We start from the raw sequence: 19,499 nt of genomic DNA on the forward strand, positions 1-19,499 counted from the left end.
TAAGGTCATTATTTTGCCATTACTTTGCTGGATAAAACCAACAATGTAAGTTGTACTAATGAGTTTCAATGCTTCTCCACTTCCTCTCTTTGGCAAACTTCTTCATCCCTATTTCAATCCTCTTATATTCATCCAATTCTCTTTTCATCTTTATCTTTTGATTCCTTACTTGTTTCATCAAATAATGCCTTAGCAAGACACCTTGCTAAAACAACACTATCTTCTAGAGCAGCACAGCCACCTTGGCCAATGTCTTAAATCATGGGGTGGAGTGCATCACCAGTTACACAAACGTTGCCTTTGGTTATGTTTCTCCAAAGAAGTTCCCAAGGATATCTGTACCTTATTGGGTATGGTATAAAACTATCCAGTTTTGTGTTTTCTATGACAACCCTTATTCGATCAGGCACTTTTCCAAGCTTGCTTAACATAAAATGCTTCATCTTAGCTAGGCTATGTTCTCTCTCTCTCCAAAGAAAAGAAAATGAACAACGATTTTGACATGGCCACATGTTTGTTCTAGTAAATTAACAAAGTGCATTACAATTCTATATACCAACAAAACTTATGCATTACAATTATTATTTTTTAGAAAAAAAAATAGTAGCCAAAATTAAATTAAATTTAGTATAAATTAGTCCGGTATGCATCCATGCACAAAAACATAAGGAAGACCAAAAAAACCAAAATTGGCCGTATGCACAGATTACTAAACACAAATATTTTAATAATTTGTTTAGGTGAGAAGTTGTGATTCGAAAACATCATTTTTTTTTTATGTTGATTCACACTTAAAGTACTTGTATTATGCACAAATCATTTCAATTCATATTGACAATTATGAAAGGAATAGAAAATTCTCCTCATATAACTTAAAATTGAAAATTTTCATATCTCGTTTAATATTTTAGTTTTGGATCTAACTGTGTATAGAATGCTATAGGGCATTTAATAATTTAAATAATGTGATACTAAATATTTGCAATATTTATTTTAAATCATAAAATGAATAAATTTAAATTAAGATTTAAAGTTTTATTTCATGGTAGACAATGCCACTGTGCAAGAAAAACCACAAAAATTGTTTTGAATAACGATGACAGATATCTCAATTAGCACATCCTCCCACTTTATACTTATGTAAATTGTTAAAATGAAAAAAAAAAATATCAATAATAATGCAAAACATATGTATATGCATGACTACATTCAAGAAATGCTAAGCTTCCCACAATCAAAATCGGCTCTCTTCAACGGTAACCTAGCTAGGAATGTAGGTAATATATTGTCTCTTAAGAAGGATGTCACTTGTCCATTACCCTGCTGTAAAAAACCAACAAAATAAGATGTACTTATAAGCTCAATGCTTCTCCATCTCCTCTCTTTGGCATACTTCTTCAACCCCATCTCAATCCTCTTATATTCCTCTCTTTCTCTATCACCTTTCCCTCTTGTTTCCTCACTTTGTTCTTTTAGTAAAGCCCCAGCAAGACACCTGGCCAAAACAACACCATCTTCTAAGGCAGCACAACCACCTTGGCCAATGTCTGGGGTCATGGGGTGGAGTGCATCACCAGCTACACATACATTGTCTTTGTTAATGTTTCCCCAAAAAAGCTCCCAAGGATGTCTGTACCTTAATGGGGATGATATTATGGAATCCAATTCAGTATTTTCAACAATGGCCTTTATTTCATCAGGTACATATTCATTTCCTAACTTGCTTAACACAAATTGCTTCATTTTAATTGGGTCATCTTCTCTCTCTTTATCTGCAAAATATGAATAAGAACAAATTGTTAAGGGTATGATATTTTTTACGAATGCTTAAATGACCTATTGTAATTGAAGCAATATCATTTTTACTTAGATCCATCATTGACAACACTTTGATTACGCACCAATTACAAAAGATTATATCAAAAATTGTTAAAAAATTTAGGAACAAAATTGTGTTACTAGATTTATTTATTTATTTTGATAATTGTGCTCCTAGACTTTATTAAATAAACAATGTAAACTAAGATTATATTGGGAAATTATTAATATGGAAATCTGATTCAAGTAACCAATTGTTTGTTTGTTTAGACCCCTTAAACAAATTGTTAAATCTAATTTATTAACCAAGTGATTTCTTAGATTAATTTTTAGATCTAGGTTAAACACAAATAAATCATATCATGCAAAGTTGGGAAAAAATAAATAACACCACGATATGATGACCCAGGAAAACCAATGAAACTAACCATTTCAAGGTAAAATCCTTGGGAGGATTTAACTTAACTATCTTCGAGGTAAAGTAAATGCACTATAAGAGAATTGAAGTTTTTACAATAAGATTTAAACCTAAATCTATTGCTACCTCATGTAGTAATTTACTGACACAACCAAGTGCAAGCTCCAAATCCATGAACTCCTTCTCTTCTTGGATTTACACCAACACAAGCCACCTTGCTTGTGACTTTGAGATCCCATTCAAAGGTTTCAAATCACCTTCTGTAATGATCTTGATGCAGCAACTATGTTCTACCAACATTTGATTGTAGTTTTAGCTCCGATAGATTCTTGTGAAGTTAGAAGGTACAAAACCTCTTAGATCTCACAAATAGTAACATACAAGTCTTCAAAAATGTGGCTAGGGTTTCCTTTTTATATGTGGAGAAGTTTAGATGAAACCCTAAACGTTTTTGTAGGCTTGGGCCTATTTAAAATTCTGCTGAAAAAACTAGACCTGCGATTTTTGATTGGTCGAGCCTAATTCTCGGTTCACCAACACAATACAAATGTGATTCTAAATATTTAAATCTAAATCTTTAGAACCTAACAATCTCCCCCTTTGGCAACCCGTGACAAAACACACATAAACAATGAAATGCTTAAACTTAAATACCAGCCCAAATACAAGTTATTGCCCTAATACAATCCTTACACAACTACTAACTATTAGTTGCTAGTATAGATAGCAACTGTAGAAAGAATTAACTTGTAAATTCTTGAAACACTGAAAATAAACCATAAACGCATGTGTGGAAGATACAGTACAATAATCCAAGTAAATATCTGAACATTAATTCACAAAACATATAAAGAGACAGTGAACACATCATCATCAAAAATGAATAACCTCATCATCAATAACTATCATAACCAACAAAACATATCAGTGTTTGTGAATCAAGAACATAAACACTAAAATCAAATATAAACACGAAAAAAAAAACATCAAAATCCCCCTAAATACAATAAGTCTACTATCAATCTCCCCCTTTGTACAAAAACGTCCTAAACTCTATAACGTCCAAAACTATACTCCCCCTTTTTGTTACGAATTGCCAAAGGCAAAATCAGTCCTCAAAAGGTGGAGGAGGTGGATAGGCACTCCTATACTCTGCAAAATCTGCTCTTAAGGATGCAACCTCTGTTAATAACTCATCCAAAAGCTGTCCATAAGCGGCCTATGTAGTCATGAAGGACTGCATTATAGCATGGAATGATAGAGGAGGAGCAACTGTAGGATCAACATCATCAGCACTAGCTATCCTCAAGGTAAAGTAAATTCACTATAAGAGAAGTGGATTTTTTACAATCAGAATTAACCCTAAATCTATTGCTACCTCATGTAGTAACTTACTAACATGACCACGTGCAAGCTCCGAATCCACGAACTCCTTCTCTTCTTGGATTTACACCAACATAAGCCTCCTTGCTTGTGACTTTGAGATCCCACTTAAAGGTTTCAAATCACCTTCAGTAATGATCTTGATGCAGCAATTATGTTCTACCAACTCTTGATTGTAGTTTTAGTTCTGGAGATTCTCGTGTAGTTAGAATGTACAAAACCTCTCAGATTTCACAATGAGTAACACACAAGTCTTCAAAAATATAGCTAGGGTTTCCCTTTTATATGTGGAGAAGTTTAGATGAAATCCTAAACATTTTCGTGGGCTTGGGCCTGATTAAAATTCTGCATAAAAAAAATGGACCTGCGATTTTCGATCAGTCGAGCAAGGTAGAACCACACTCTCTTTTTCTGCAATCAACTGGACTTGAACCTTGAAACAACTACTTTTAAGTATTGCCTAAAACCTAATTTAGACATGTTTTGTTCACGGTTTGCCAACACAATACAAATGTGATTCTAAATATTTAAATCTAATTCTTTAGAACCTAACACCAATTATCTTGGAATGGGACTTACACTATGAATCCATGCACAAAAAATAAGGAAGACAAAAAACCAAAATTGGCTGTATGCATAGATTACTAAACACAACTATTTTCATAGCTCGCTTAGATGAGAAGTTGTGATTCGAAAATATCATTTTTGATATTGATTCATCACTTAAACTACTTGTATTATGCACAAATCATTTCAATTCACATTACAGTTATGAAAGGAATAGAATTTTCTCCCCATTTTACTTAAAATGGAGAAATTTCATTTCACATTTAATATTTCAGCAGTTTTGGATCTAACTGTGTATAGAATGCTATAGGCCATTTAATAATTAAATGACATGGTACTAGATACACTTTTAGATATTTATTCTTCTAAAAAAAGATTTGTAGTATTTATTATGAATCATTAAATGAATCCATTTAATTAGAGATGAAATGAAATGAGTTACGAAAAATTTGTGTATCCTAGATTTCTTGTTCCAATTAACATGCTCCAAATAGCAAAGAATCAAGCAAGTACTAAATTGGTCCTAGTGGCTCACCTTCGCTGGATGTTAATAAAAACCAATAGACGCCATTGTCCTCATAAGGAAGAAAACCAAATCTAAATGCTTTCCCGAAGAACTGAAAGAACTTAGGCTCAAACCCATGATTGGACTTGAAATTTACACAACCCCTGATGGCAGCTCTCCCTGTGAAAGTTGGTGCCTTGAAGCCCAACCACTTTGCCACCACTGAGTTCACTCCATCACACCCAATCAACACCTTCCATTTACAAAGTTGATACTCCAATAAGGCCCAAGTAATTATACAATAAAATACATAGATAGTTTAAATACTACATTATTTAATTATATTAAAAATTGCATAGATGCTTTTGAGTTTAATTTTGTTAAGCACCCCCCCTTCCCAACAAAAAGGGTTTGGTGAGTTTAGCTTGTGGAGAAGGAGAGACAATTGTGAGTTTATTGTGGATTCGAATCTAAATTCTCCTATTGGGAGAATTTAAAATATATCTGGTACTAATTCACAATTCTCTTGATATTATTTGTAAAAGTTAAAATATTGTTTTTGAGATTGGCTTAGGATTCCAATTCCCACATCACTAATTACTAAAGAGTGAGAATATGTGTGACCAAACTGAGCAAGTATTAATTTTGAGTTTGATTTGGGATACACATCTATAAAATCTTTGACAATTTTTTGATCCAAATCAATTTGGAAGAATTTCCTTCTACCTAATATTATATGGAGACTAATAAAACTATTCACAAGTATTACTTAAACAATTCATGATCACTTATTATATAATATATTTAAAAATATACGTGGGTGATTTTATCAGTCCCCGCATAATGAATTGGAAATTGTTTTTCTTAAATCTTTCAACTACTCCATAGTCCTTACCTAATCCAAGTAGAAATCAATATCCACTTTTGACAATTTATGATATTATATGAATTGAACATATGGGGGCCCAATCCAAGATAATTGCAGGCCAAGAAGATAAATGGTCCATTCATTTACAAAATCTTTTAAAATCACGTGTTTTTTTGGGACTATATTGTATGAAGATGCATATATCCAATATATGAGATAATTATGGTATCTAATGGGTCTTTTATTTTTTAACATCAAATAATGCTCTCAACATTCACAACTTGAATATTACCCTAGATAATGACCCAAAAGCAAGAGAATATATATAGGTGATAGTGATACTAACATTTGGGTGAATTTACCTTAGTCTTGAGAGTGGTTCCATCAGCAAGATGCACAAGCTTATAAAAGTCTAATATCTCTATAGAAACCACCTTGGAAGAGAACCTAATGGTGCCACTTGGGAGCTCCTTTGCAAGGGCTTCCAACAACAACTTCCTATTCACACAACGAAATTCGTGGTCTCCACTACACAAATAGCAATTACCAAGCTTGCTTGAAGTATCTTAATTATGAATAATAAAATTATTAGAATTGTTACAATTGTACATAAATTTTGGTAACCTAAGTTGTTTCATTACAACCAGGAGTATGAGAAAGGGTTGCAAGGGCTATTACCCAATGTTAATTCTACTTAAGTGAGGTTCTGGGAAGGATTGCACTTGACAGCCCAAGAACTTTTACATCTGCACCAGATAGTGAATAGGGATAGCAAACAAGGTGAAACTTGTCAAAGTCATGAATGCCCCATTCCCACCTTTGTTTCTTGTTTGGGACAAAAGTGGGGCAAGTTAAGGTGGGACAAGATGAAGGCATTTTGTTTTGCTATCCCTAATTAAGTACTTGACACTGGTGAGGGACAAGAATCATGGCAGTAAGAGTATTAAGAGAGAATGTTTTGAAGGTTAGTAATAAGATGTGTGTAATTAAATAGGATGAGACTGGTTGGGCTAGGGATTGGGACAGGAAATTTAACTATCTTTGTCAATGCAATAATTATCTCAATCTCATACTATAAATTTAGCTATCTTTGGGATAGGAAATTTACTGTAATAAATTTAGCTATCTATGTGGGTCCTATGGGATCCATATATTATTAGAGTGAGGAATGAAGATGCATATAACTTGTATGATATAGGGGCACTATAATCATTGCTATCTGCAAGTACTTAAACTTACTATTTTCCTTTGGCAACAAATGACATCGCTGCTGTTTGAACTCCTGAAATTGTTGAGGTACTCAAATTCCTACATACAATTAGCAGCTGGTAAGTATACATGGTAGGCACGTTCTTGTATATGTAATGGAGCTAGCTAGTTAAAATTAACCAAACACATGTAAAAGATTACGTATTTTCCAAGTTTTTCAATTACTATTGGAAACTAATTTTAATTCATTTGTTCTTAGTTATGCAGTCTTCGCAAAAAGTTTTGCCTTCAAACGACCTTTTTTTGGCTCTGAGTAGCCTTGAAATGATATTAGACATAGGTATCGCTCAACTAGAGTGAATAAGTGTAGGTGGTTAGCTATTGCCATAGACTGATCATTAAGCAAACTCATACGCTGAAGCTCTAAAAAAATTGGAAAGCAACTAACAGTTTCTAGTTTTAGATAGTCCCCCGATTGTATTATTACTATATTACATTTTTTTTTTTTAGTATTTTCACCCAGACTGTTTTTGCTTCTTCTTAATGAATTGCTAAGTTACCAAAAAAAGTGACACTCATCAAAAGAGAAGTCAACTAAATAGTACTTACCAATAAATCTGTTTATATTGTTGTCGAAGGGAGTCACCAATGCCAACAGCATCTAAGGCCTTCCAAGCATTTGTCCATGTTCCAATGGCAAATCCTGTGATCCTCAAACTACTTGAGGATTCCAATACTAAGCTTCGAATACCCAACCTACAAAATATTTTCATTGTTAGTGTTGGTTTGGATTTGCTTATTTACTTGAAGTATTAAGATATGTCAAGGTTTGGGTTTGTTTATTCACTTAAAGCATTAGGATCTCTCCTATTTGAGAAAGTGAAGTTCTAACAAACTTGAAACTATAAATAATTAAGTTAAATAAACTTAAAAAAAAAAAGACTAAACCAAAATGTACAAACATGTGCATGGATATAAAAATAGAGAGAGGAAGGGTACTTATGAAGTCCTAAGGATGCCGTAAGACCAGCAATTCCAGCTCCCACAATCACAATGTCTTGCACTTCTTTCATGATATTTTGCCTTTTTTTTTTTTTTTTTTCTCTAGAGAAGGAGACTTGGTAATGAGGTTATTTTTCCGCAAGATAGAATGGTTCTAAAGATAGTAGGAGGGGACCTATATATCATGGCAGCAACATCAAGTTGATTGATGACAATAATGCTGTGACAAGGAGAAGTTGATGATGAAAGCACTTACGAAAGTTTGAAAATAGCAGCCACTCAGGATAAATAAAATAATGAAATTTAAGTATGTTTGGTAGAGGAGGGTGGAAAATACGGGATGGAAAATAGTAGAGAGAGTGTTATTTTCTTTTATTTGATATGGGAGAAATTAAGGGGGAAGAAAAATGGGTCAAGGGAGTTTAGGCCTACGAATCTTTCTCTCTCCAACTTAGAGAAAGCATATGGAGAGAAAACTTAAGGAAATAAAATATCAAAATTACTCCCACTTTTCTATCCTTTTACTTTTAATATATGTGCATAATAATAATAATAATGATAGTGATAGTGATAGTGATACTAATAATAATAATAATAATAATAATAATAATAATAAACTCTTTATCTTCTTACTTTTCAATCTTCTCTACTAGATATACATTAATAGAGAATACAAATATATATATATATATATATATATTTTATTCTCTTAACATTTTTCATTCTCTCAACCAAATAAAGTAAGGTTGTGAATAAGTTTAGCCGAGTCAAATATTAAAATTAAAAAAATTGTTCATTTACTTTTATTTTGAATACCAACTCATTTTTAATTTTTTTTTAACAAGTTCGAGCTTATTTACGAGTTATTTAATTAATATTTTTTTCATGTACAGTAAACACCACAATTAAAATTTGTTAGCCCTTTTGAAATCCATATTAATAGTTAACAACTAAATTATTGCTGAAATGATATTATTTGAGTTAATTAATATAATATTTTTTGTACATGAACTTATTATTTGAGTTAATAACTAAGAAATGGACTATTTATTAGAAAATAATAATAATAATAATAATAATAATAATAAGTTGATGTCTTATACAATATTTACAACCATGGGCAATGCAATATCAAGTTTACATAAGTATATTTTTTGTACATGTATAAATATAAACATATAATATTATATATACCTAAATTGAACTTCATACTCATGTGCTTATCACAAATAGACCGGCCAATTAGCCTACTAGCTACGTTCTGTCTTAACTCTTAGGCCACAATGAGAGAGAGAGAGAGAGAGAGAGAGAGAGAGAGTTCATTATAATAATATTGTTTTACACAATAATTTTTAGAACTGTTTTCTAAAAACTATTTTGTGAAAACAATTACCAAAATTATAAACCGAATAGTGGGATTCACTATTGAAAGCTCGGATTTGTGTGAATACACAAGAGCTTGTTTAGACCCCCAAATTAAAAATATGGCTAGATAGCTTTTACTTAAACTTATACTAAGTGCAAAACAAGAGTAAAGAAGTGCAAACAACTGTTATTACTACCCTAAGCCATATTCATCCATTATCAACAATAAAAGGAAAGCTTAAGAGTAGGGAAGAGAGATTCAAACACAAGATAACACCGAGACGTGTTATCGAAGAGTAAACTGAAAAACTAGGCGAAAAACCTCTCTGCGACCCTCCAAGTCAAAATTGATCCACTAGAGAATAAAATTGGAGTACACGAATAACAAAAGACCCTCCAAGCCTAGTCTACCCATTGTACTTGAGCCCTCCTAACTCCTGCTACCAACTGACTTCTCTGAGCCTTGTCTTCTCTAGCTTTTTAGATCTCGCAATCCAGCCCAATTGCATCCGCCAATAAATGACTCCTTCCTATGCTTCCCAATAGCACCAAAATCTCACTTTACACTCAGAATGAGTATGGTAAGCGTTTGGGCTATCAACCTCTCAAGGATGTAGAGATGGAGAGGTAGGAGTTGAGGAAAACCACAGGGAAATGTGTAAATGATTATGGGTATAACAATCTCTAACTCTCAAGTGTATTTTTTAGGGTTTTCTCTCTGAAAAGCACTCCTTACAAGTTGTGGGTAATGAAATATATATAGTGTGGGTAAAGACTTGGTAGAGCAAAACATCACTTTTTGCCAAACAAAAAGTTTCGCAAGTACTTCGCGGGTTGGCCTTACCCGTGAGACACTCGTGAAAACCTCCAGCCTGGCATGGCTCTTCATCTTCCAGTCATGTGCTCTACAAGTGGCTCTTTTGTGGGTAAGTTTCTTGCAAAGCACTCACGAAGCACTCGCGAAATCCACTTGTTTATTCTTTTAAGGTTGAGTCTTCACAATTTCTCACACTCATCCCTTACAATAAAATTACAATAAAATTTGGCACAAAATTAAAGCTAACACAAAATAGTTGTAAATCACAACTTTACAACTATTTTCTTTTCTTACTATTAAATTACTGATTTTTCCAAAAACTTAAACTATTAATAAATAATAAATTTAATCATTTAATCTAATACTCCCCCTTCCCGTGTGGGCCGCCTGAGCTACCCTTGAGTAGGGGCCCAACATGTAGAAATTTAAATGGGAGGTAAGGTGGACATAAGGGATTGAACTCGGGACCTCTTGCTCAAATTCCAAGAGAACATACCAATTCTTCCAAAAGTTTAAGCTTTCACCTTATGTTTGAGGGAGGGTGTTGGACATATGATGGCTTTAGTGGCCCAAACCAATTGTAAGCTCATGTACCTGTAGAACAAGCATTTTAACCTTAGTTTCGTCTATAACTAGCCAAAAGTTAGTCAAATATTTTCTAGTATATAAATCCTACATTGAGTTCATTGTTGCAACGTTGAATTTATTTAATCATGTGTTGGCTTTATTCCGTGCCAAATTTGCTTATAATTTAGCAATTAGATACCCTATATTTAGGTGAGAATTATATAAGGATAGTGTGTGAGAGAGTGTGAAGAAAACTCAAGATGTGTACACTCAAGAAGAGTCTCACGACTGGCTCGCAGCTGGCAAGTCGCCAAAGGTGACACATGTGTGATGTATGCAGGGGAGCTGAAGGGTCATGACAGTTAGAGCACTACAGGACAAAACTTCTAGTCTGGTTAGGCAATTAGCTCGCAACTCAAACTCACGACTTGTTCCAGTCGCGAGGTCGAGTCGCTAGAATGCCCTGTTTGGATGAAAACTGACATTTCACATTCCTCATGCACCCTACTATAAATACCCTTATACCCACGAAATGTAGAGAGCTTCCAGAGAGAATTTTGAGAGAGAAACCCTAGAGAAAAACAAGATTGACTCATCCACAATCTAAATCTTTTGATTCTCCAAATTCCTCTACTCTCACCCTCTCTATTGACATATCCTTAAGAGGTACATTTGCCAAATCCTTATCTCACCATACCCATATCAATGAGGAGCTGTTTTGGTGCTTAGGAAGCAGTTCAGAAGGGACTAATTCATTTGGTTGATGCAATGGGCTTATTGTGGGATCCGGTAAGCTAGAGAAGATAAGGTTCGGCGTAACCCTGTTGGAACAAGAAGCTTGGAGGGCTTAGGTGCACTGGGTAGATTAAGCTTGGAGGGCTTAGGTGCACTGGGTAGACTAGGCTTGGAGGGTCTTTTGCTATTCATGTATACCGACTTCATTCTCTAGTGGATCATTGATTGTTTGGAGGGTGGTGGAGAGGTTTTTCGCTGAGTTCTTTGGTTTCCTCTTCGATATCACATTAGCATGTTATCTTTGTGTTTGCATCTCTCTTCCCTTTCTCTTTACCTATTAATTGCTGCTATGTTTGTAATTAATTATGGTTTAGAGTGTGTTATCAATTTGGGTTTAGCTTATATTCATTATTCCGCACATATATTGTTTGTGTATAAGTTTGTGTTTGTAATTTTGGAATTGGGGGTCTAAACGTTCATTGGTGTTTTATACGCTATTTGAACTTTCAATTGTAATACAAATGCTTAATATAATATGTAACCATCAATGGTTTTCCCATTGCGAAAGCAGGCTGTTAGATCGAACAATGTAAATTTTTATGTGTGCTCTCTCTTTTATACTTCCGTTCATCATTCAATTATCACACAGAATCCCACAACAACTTTAGTACTTAAATACATAAAATCTTTTTTTTTTTAATGACTACTAAACAAGCATGAACACTACAAAGGTTTCTCAGTTTATACTAACTGACAATTGTTAAAGTGAAAAATACCAACAATATTGAAAGCTCAAATAGTGTAAAACACTATTACTTGTTTAGACTTCCAGCTCTTAATTACGGCTTGATTAATTTTATGCTCAACACACTTAATTCAAAATATATGTGATTAGCAAATTAATCAGTCGAAGCATTCAACAATTACATGGATGAACAAATAAGTGCAATGCTAAAATGGACAAGGCAGTGGGTAAAAGAATGTCTAACTCAAGATAACACGGCAATGTGTTATCGAAGAGGAAACTGAAGAACTCAGTAAAAAATCTCTCCACGACCCTCCAAGTCGAAATAATCCACTAGTGAATAAGTTGGAGTACAAGGATACTAAAAAGACCCTCTAAGTTTAATCTACCCAAAGTACTTGAGACCTCCATGCTTTAGCTACCAACGGACTTCTTGGAGTCTTGTCTTCACTAGTTATCCAGATCCAGCAATACCACTTAATTGCAATGCCAAGTCTTACTAGTTTATCTTGGCAAATACCTAATGCTTCCTAAGCTCCAAAACACTCTCTGCACTCTGAATATATGTGGGTTGTGTTTGGGTACAAATCTTCTCTCAAGGTATAACAATGGGAGAGGGAAAGGAGATGAGACTACAAGAATTTCTCTCTGAAGGATGAGTAGCTCTCTCTAACAAGATAGGTGTTGTAGAAACCTCTCTCTAGGATTTTCTTCTAGATAGCCTTCCTACAATTTTATGGGTAATGAAAGTATATATAGTATGAGTGAAGAGTATAAAAATCACACTTAATAGTTGTGATTTGAGAACATCATTTTTTATATTGATCCACCACTTAAATTACCTGTATTATGCACAAATCATTTCAATTCATATTGACAATTGCAAAAGGAATAGAAAATTCTCCCCATTTTACTTTAAATGAAGAAATTTCATATCTCGTTTAATATTTTAGTTTTGGATCTAACTGTGTATAGAATACTATAGGTCATTTGATAATTTAAATGATGTGATATTAAATATTTGTAATATTTATTTTGAATCATAAAATGAATCAATTTAAATTAAGATTTAAAATTTTATTTCATGGTAGACAATGCCACTGGACAAGAAAAAACACAACAAATTTCATAAATAACGATGACGGATATCTCTATTAGCACATCCTCTCACTCTATACTTATGTCAATTGTTAAAAGGAAAAAAAAGCAATAATAATGCAAAACATATGTATATGCATGACTGCATTCAAGAGATGTTGAGCTTCCCACAATCAAAATCAGCTTTATTCAATAGTAACCTAGCTAGGAATGCAGGCAATATATTGTCTCTTAAGAAGGATGTCACTTGTCCATTACCCTGCTGTATAAAACCAACAAAATAAGGTATACTTATGAGATCAATTCTTCTCCATCTCCTCTCTTTGGCATAGTTCTTCAACCCCATCTCAATCCTCTTATATTCCTCTCTTTCTCTATCACCTTTCCCTTTTGTTTCCTCACTTTTTTCTTTTATTAAAGCCCCATCAAGACACCTGGCCAAAACAACACCATCTTCTAAGGCTGCACAACCACCTTGGCCAATGTCTGGGGTCATGGGTTTGAGTGCATCACCAGCTACACATACATTGTCTTTGTTGATGTTTCCCCAAAGAAGCTCCCAGGGATGTCTATACCTTAATGGGGATAATATAATGGAATCAAGTTCAGTATTTTCAACAATGGCCTTTATTTCATCAGGTACATTTTCATTCCCTAACTTTCTTAACACAAATTGCATCATTTTAATTAGGTCATCTTCTCTCTCTTTATCTGCAAGATATGAATAAGAACAAATTGTTAGGGATATGACATTTTGTTGAAACGATTTGCTGTGATTGGAACAACATCATTTTTACTTGGATCCACCATTGACAACAATTTAATTACACACCAATTACAATAGATCATACCAACAAGTGTCAATTTTTTTTGAAAAAAATGTGTTGCAAGAGTTTTCATTTATTTTTGTTGGTAATTGTGTTCCTAGACTTTGTTGAATAAACAATGTGGACTATGATTATATTGGGAAATTATTAATATGGAAATTGGATTCAAGTAACCAATCATCTCGAATTGGGTCTTACACTACGTATCCATGCACAAGAAATAAGGTAGACAAAACAAATTGGCTGTATGCACAGGTTACTAAACACAACTATTTTCATAATTTGCTTAGATGAGAAATTGTGATTTGAAAACATCATTTTTTATATTGATTGACCACTTAAACTACTTGTATTATGCACAAATCATTTCATTTCACATTACAGTTATGAGAGGAAAAGAATTTTCTCCCCATTTTACTTAAAATGGAGAAGTTTCATATAACATTTAATATTTTAGTTTTGGATCTAACTGTGTATAGAATGCTAGGTCAATTAATAATTTTAATGACGTGGTACTAGATACACTTTTAGATATTTATCATTCTAAAAAAAGATTTGTAATATTTATTATGAATCATAAAATGAATCCATTTAAATTAGAGATGAAATGAAATAAGTTATGAAAAAATTGTGTATACTAGATTTCTTGTTCTGATTAACATGCTCCAAAAAGCAAAGAATTAAACAAGTTCTAAATTGGTCCAGGGCTCACCTTTGCTTGTTGTCAAGAACCAATAGATGCTAGTGTCATCATAAGGAAGAAACCCTGATCGAAATCCTTTCCCAAAAAACTGAAAGGACTTAGGCTCAAACCCATGATTGGATTTGAAATTTACACAACCTCTAATGGCAGCTTGCCCTATGAAAGTCGGTGCTTTGAAGCCTAGCCACTTAGCCACCACTGAGTTCACTCCATCACACCCAATCAACACCTTCCATTTACAAAGTTGATACTCCAATAATTAAGGCTCAAGTAATTATACAATAAATCATGGATAGTGAAAGCTCAAATAGTGTAAAACGCTATAGCTTGTTTAGATCCCCAATTCTTAATTACGACTTCATTAATTTTAATCTAAACACACTTGATGCAGAATATGCGTGATTAGAAAATTTCTTAATCGAAGCACTTAACAATTGCATGGATGACCAAGTAAGTGCAATGTTAAAATGGAAAGGGCAGTGGGTAAAAGAATAGCAAACCCAAGATAACACGGCAATGTGTTATCGAAGAGAAAACTGAATAACTTGGCGAAAAACCTCTCCTCAACCTCCAAGTCGAAATGATCCACTAGTGAATAAGTTGGAGTACAAGGATACCAAAAAGATGCTCCAAGCCTAATCTACCCAAAGTACTTGAGCCCTCCATGCTCCAACTACCAACGGACTACTTGGAGTCTAGTCCTCACTAGTTATCTGGATCCCATAATACTACCGAGCCTCACCATCTTCTTTTGGCAAATACCAATACTTCCCAAGCTATAAAACACTCTCTACACTCTGAATAGGTGTGGATTGTGTTTAGGTACTGATGGGAATGACGAGAATGGCTCACAGACAGGTATAATGCTACAGACGACCTATACCCCATGACGAGGAAAATATTGCCACGTCACTGACGAAGGCACCAAAATGATTCAATGCCGGCAGTAATACCTCGAGCGGTTACGATGCCAGTTGGGTAGACCGTTGGAAACATATTAAAGAACCATTACTCGGCCAGAAGCACCATTAAGCCAGGAATTAATGCCACAACGGCTAGACACCAAAAAAAAAGGTATATAAAGGAGAGGCACCACCCACATAAGGGCGACACGAGAAAACACAATTATAGGAAAAACAAAGTAATTCCTTTATAAAAACTCTATTTTCTTTTTGTGCTAACTTTGGCATCAGAGGTGTTGTGGCAGGCACCGCACCGGTGACCGAGTAAAGAGGCTTCTGTCTTATTCGCAAGAGTGATACAGTCATCACCTGGACGGACTACCACCGGCTGGTATTCATCTGGACGAACCCTCCTCAACTGACGATATTCTGCTTCATCAATTTGGCGCCGTCTGTGGGAACGACGTTCTCATACTACGATCCGAAAGCGCAGTTCCTACCAACTTCAATATCCAGATGGAGTCCAACCAAGACCCAGCAGTTTTGGCTCAGCAAGTTCAAGCTCTTGCGGCCACTGTGGAAGAGCTCACTAGACAGAATGAAGAAATGAGGCCAAAGCTTCAGCAGGAAGAGAACCGATCGAGAGCGGTCCAAGAAGACGAAGGAGATAGCCACGGGAGAACTGACCGACGAAGGACCATCACTCCGGAGGAACAGCATTCTGATCTCCTCTAGGAAATGAGAAAGGAGATGAACGAGCTGAAAAATGCCATCAAGGAGAAGATGGACCGGAGCTTAGATAAGATGGTCAGGGCCACAGATTCACCCTTTACCATGGCAGTTTTAGAACGGCCAATACCGCCAAAGTTTCGGTTACCTCAACTCGAACCCTTTGACGGACTCAAGGACCCCCAAGACCACCTTAATACCTTCAAGACGACATTGGGTCTTCAACAGCCCCCTGACGAGATAATGTGTCGTTCTTTCCCTACCACGCTAAAGGGGGCTGGTAGGGAATGGTTCACGAGGCTACCCACCTCATCTATCGACAGCTTCGAACAGTTAAGTAGCGCCTTTCTGCGCCATTTTGTCGGAGGGCAACGTCCCAAGAGACCCGCGGATCACCTGCTCACTATTAAGCAAGGTGAGAAGGAGACCTTGCGCTCGTACATGAAGCGCTTCACTCAAGAGACCTTAGAAGTGGACGATGCTGACGACAAAGTACAGCTGACGACATTTAAGGCCAGGCTTAGGTCTCGGGAATTCGTCGTCTCACTGGCAAAGAATCCGCCCCGGACGATGGCAGAGATGCTCCTGAAAGCGCAAAAATACATGAATGCCGAGGACGCACTGGCAGCCATTATTGACGAGGGCAGATCAAAAAAGGAAGTCAGGCACGAAGACGAACGTAGGGGCAAAAGAGGGAACGTCCAAACCGTCGGGGGAGTGACGTAGACAAACGAAAGGAAGAGAAGACGCCACGAACGGTAAAATTTACCCCTCTGATTATGCCTATTGACAAAATTTTGACACAGATCCAGGATCAACACTACCTTCAGTGGCCAAAGCCTTTACATTCATCCCCTAACGTGCGGGACAAGAACAAATACTGCCGATTCCACAAGGATCACGGCCATTACACGGAGGACTGCCGAGACCTGAAAGGACAAATAGAAGAGTTGATACAGAAAGGAAAATTGCAGAAGTATGTCAAGAAGGGAGAACCCAGCAGGTTCAGAGACGAAGGCAAGGGCCAGCGCGAGCCTTCGGCAAAGAATGGGGTCAGCACTTCTCAACTACCACAAGACGTGATTGGAGAAATACACACGATTGCAGGAGGGCCGCCAACGAGAGGGTCGTGCAAGTCCCTCAAGAAAGCATGTCAGAGGCAAGTGAATAGCGTCCATATGCAGCCCCCATTCAAGCAGAGATGAACAGACCATGACATATCTTTCAACGAAGAAGATGCACGAGGAGTAAGAGAGCCACACAACGACCCCCTAGTTATAACACTCACGATCGAGGGATTTAACACCAAGAGGATACTTATAGATAATGGCAGTTCCGCAGACATTATGTACCTGCTGGCCTTCCAGCAGCTGAAACTTGATCCCAAGAGGCTGCGCCCCTTCGACTCTCCTCTCGTTAGCTTCAGTGGGGACAAAGTATACCCCAAGGGCATAGTAACATTAAAAGTCACGATAGGAACATACCCAAAGCAGCAAACACGTCAGCTGGACTTTCTGGTAGTAGACTGCCCGTCGGCGTACAATGTGATCATTGGTAGACCTACGCTCAACAGATGGAAGGTGGTCACGTCCACATATTGCTTAAAGGTGAAATTCCCAACTGAGGACGGTGTCGGCGAAGTTAAAGGAGATCAAGTCCTGGCCAGGGAATGCTACCAGGCTGTAGTGGCCACAAAGGAGAGTCACACATGGACGATAGAAAAGGAGAAAGAAGACAAAGCAGAGGCTTTGGAAGCCGTCGAGCTCGTAGAGGGGGAAACCGCGAAGATGACGAGGATAGGGACAGTACTAAGCCCCGAAATGAGAACGAAGCTCATTCAATTCCTCAAGAAAAACCAGGACGTCTTCGCGTGGAGTCATGAGGATATGCCCGGCATATCGCGACAAGTGATTCAACAAAAATTAAACGTAGATCCCGAAAAGAAACCCGTCCAGCAGAGGCGCCGCGTCTTTGCCCCCGAACGAAGCCAGGCAATCAACGACGAAGTTAACAAGTTGTTGCAGGCAGACTTCATCAGGGAAGTGTATTATCCCGAGTGGGTTGCCAACGTCGTGCTGGTAAAGAAAGCAAACGGAAAATGGAGGATGTGTGTAGATTTCACGGACCTAAACAAGGCATGCCCAAAGGATAGTTTCCCCTTGCCTAGGATAGACCAGCTGGTGGATTCCACGGCCGGGCATAAAATCCTGACGTTCATGGACGCCTTTTCAGGATACAACCAAATAAAGATGGCTGAGGAAGATCAAGAAAAAACTGCCTTCATCACGAGCCAGGGGCTCTACTGCTATAAGGTAATGCCTTTTGGACTGAAGAACGCGGGGGCAACGTACCAAAGGTTAGTAAACAAAATGTTCGGCAAGCAAATTGGCAGAAACATGGAGGTATATGTGGACGACATGCTCGTCAAGAGCAAAAAAGAACTGGCACACCTAGACGACTTGGAAGAAACATTCAACACCCTCAGGAGATATCAGATGAAGTTGAATCCTAGCAAGTGTGTTTTCGGGGTAGTATCAGGGAAATTCTTGGGATTCATGGTGTCCCAAAGAGGGATAGAGGCCAATCCGGAGAAGGTGCAAGCAATACTAGACATGACATCACCGAAGTCCGTCAAAGATGTCCAGAAGCTCATAGGGCGGATCGCTGCACTGAATAGGTTCGTCTCCAAAGCAACGGACAAATGCCTCCCCTTTTTTAAGACGTTGAAGCAAGCTTTCGCCTGGACTGACGAATGTGAAGCCGCATTTCAAGAGCTCAAACGCTACCTAAGCAATCCACCCCTACTGAGTCCGTCAAAGGAAGGGGAAAGCCTCTACCTATACCGGGTGCCGTCAGAATCGCCGCTCGGCGAGGCCCCGATCGGAGAAGAAGACAAGAAACTTCGCCTTAGTTTATTACATAAGCCAAGCCCTCTAGGGGGCAGAAGCCAAGTACCCCAGGATTGAAAAAATTGCATTCGCTTTGATAGTAGCTTCACGGAAGCTGTGACCATACTTCGAAGCACACCCAATATTGGTAATGACGGACCAACCGATCAGGAAGTCCATGAACAAGCCAGAGGCAGCCGGGAGAATGGTTCAGTGGGCAGTGGAACTTAGCCAGTTTGATATCGAGTACCTTCCCAGAACTGCCATCAAAGCCCAAGCGTTAGCAGATTTCATTTCCGAGTTCACCCCTAACGACGATGACAACTGCAAAGATGCTGCGGAACGATGGACGA

The 19,499-nt window shown here is 36.9% G+C and overlaps 4 protein-coding genes across 4 annotated transcripts; 2 read left to right on the forward strand and 2 right to left on the reverse strand.

The window, feature by feature from the left end:
* Positions 1-1,061: 1,061 nt before the first annotated feature.
* LOC142643506 (monooxygenase 2-like) lies at positions 1,062-7,899 on the reverse strand. The gene is made up of 6 exons (XM_075818161.1): positions 7,768-7,899; positions 7,378-7,524; positions 6,799-6,867; positions 5,922-6,087; positions 4,722-4,944; positions 1,062-1,772 (listed from the first exon to the last, which is right to left on the reverse strand). Exons 1-6 carry the CDS (start codon positions 7,839-7,841, stop codon positions 1,210-1,212), a joined length of 1,242 nt encoding a protein of 413 aa, XP_075674276.1. The 5' UTR covers positions 7,842-7,899; the 3' UTR covers positions 1,062-1,209.
* Positions 7,900-13,245: 5,346 nt separating this feature from the next.
* On the reverse strand, positions 13,246-15,895 carry LOC142644502 (monooxygenase 2-like). Its single transcript, XM_075819093.1, has 3 exons — positions 15,839-15,895; positions 14,637-14,856; positions 13,246-13,808 (listed from the first exon to the last, which is right to left on the reverse strand). The coding sequence occupies exons 1-3, from the start codon at positions 15,893-15,895 to the stop codon at positions 13,246-13,248; spliced, it is 840 nt and encodes a 279-aa protein (XP_075675208.1).
* Positions 15,896-16,501: 606 nt separating this feature from the next.
* Positions 16,502-17,463, forward strand: LOC142644503 (uncharacterized). Its single transcript, XM_075819094.1, has 2 exons — positions 16,502-16,918; positions 17,065-17,463. Exons 1-2 carry the CDS (start codon positions 16,502-16,504, stop codon positions 17,461-17,463), a joined length of 816 nt encoding a protein of 271 aa, XP_075675209.1.
* Positions 17,464-17,604: 141 nt separating this feature from the next.
* LOC142644504 (uncharacterized) lies at positions 17,605-19,224 on the forward strand. The gene is made up of 2 exons (XM_075819095.1): positions 17,605-18,336; positions 18,592-19,224. The coding sequence occupies exons 1-2, from the start codon at positions 17,605-17,607 to the stop codon at positions 19,222-19,224; spliced, it is 1,365 nt and encodes a 454-aa protein (XP_075675210.1).
* The last annotated feature ends 275 nt before the right edge of the window (positions 19,225-19,499 follow it).

Source organism: Castanea sativa, chromosome 7 (genome assembly GCF_040712315.1).
Source record: "Castanea sativa cultivar Marrone di Chiusa Pesio chromosome 7, ASM4071231v1".
NCBI classification, from domain to species: Eukaryota; Viridiplantae; Streptophyta; class Magnoliopsida; order Fagales; family Fagaceae; genus Castanea; species Castanea sativa.

Coding starts and splice junctions, on each gene's coding strand:
- LOC142643506 (XM_075818161.1), bottom strand. CDS start 7,841: ATGAAAGAAGTGCAAGACATTGTGATTGTGGGAGCTGGAATTGCTGGT. Junction 6,868..7,377: donor CAATATAAACAGATTTATTG/GTAAGTACTATT, acceptor AATTGTATGTAG/GAATTTGAGTACCTCAACAA. Junction 4,945..5,921: donor GAACCACTCTCAAGACTAAG/GTAAATTCACCC, acceptor TGTAAATGGAAG/GTGTTGATTGGGTGTGATGG.
- LOC142644502 (XM_075819093.1), bottom strand. CDS start 15,895: ATGACTGTATCACTCTTGCGAATAAGACAGAAGCCTCTTTACTCGGTC. Junction 14,857..15,838: donor TTTACTCGGTCACCGGTGCG/GTGCCTGCCACA, acceptor TGTAAATGGAAG/GTGTTGATTGGGTGTGATGG. Junction 13,809..14,636: donor GTTCTTGACAACAAGCAAAG/GTGAGCCCTGGA, acceptor CATATCTTGCAG/ATAAAGAGAGAGAAGATGAC.
- LOC142644503 (XM_075819094.1), top strand. CDS start 16,502: ATGTGTCGTTCTTTCCCTACCACGCTAAAGGGGGCTGGTAGGGAATGG. Junction 16,919..17,064: donor AGGGCAGATCAAAAAAGGAA/GTCAGGCACGAA, acceptor ATTTTGACACAG/ATCCAGGATCAACACTACCT.
- LOC142644504 (XM_075819095.1), top strand. CDS start 17,605: ATGTACCTGCTGGCCTTCCAGCAGCTGAAACTTGATCCCAAGAGGCTG. Junction 18,337..18,591: donor GGGTTGCCAACGTCGTGCTG/GTAAAGAAAGCA, acceptor TTTGGACTGAAG/AACGCGGGGGCAACGTACCA.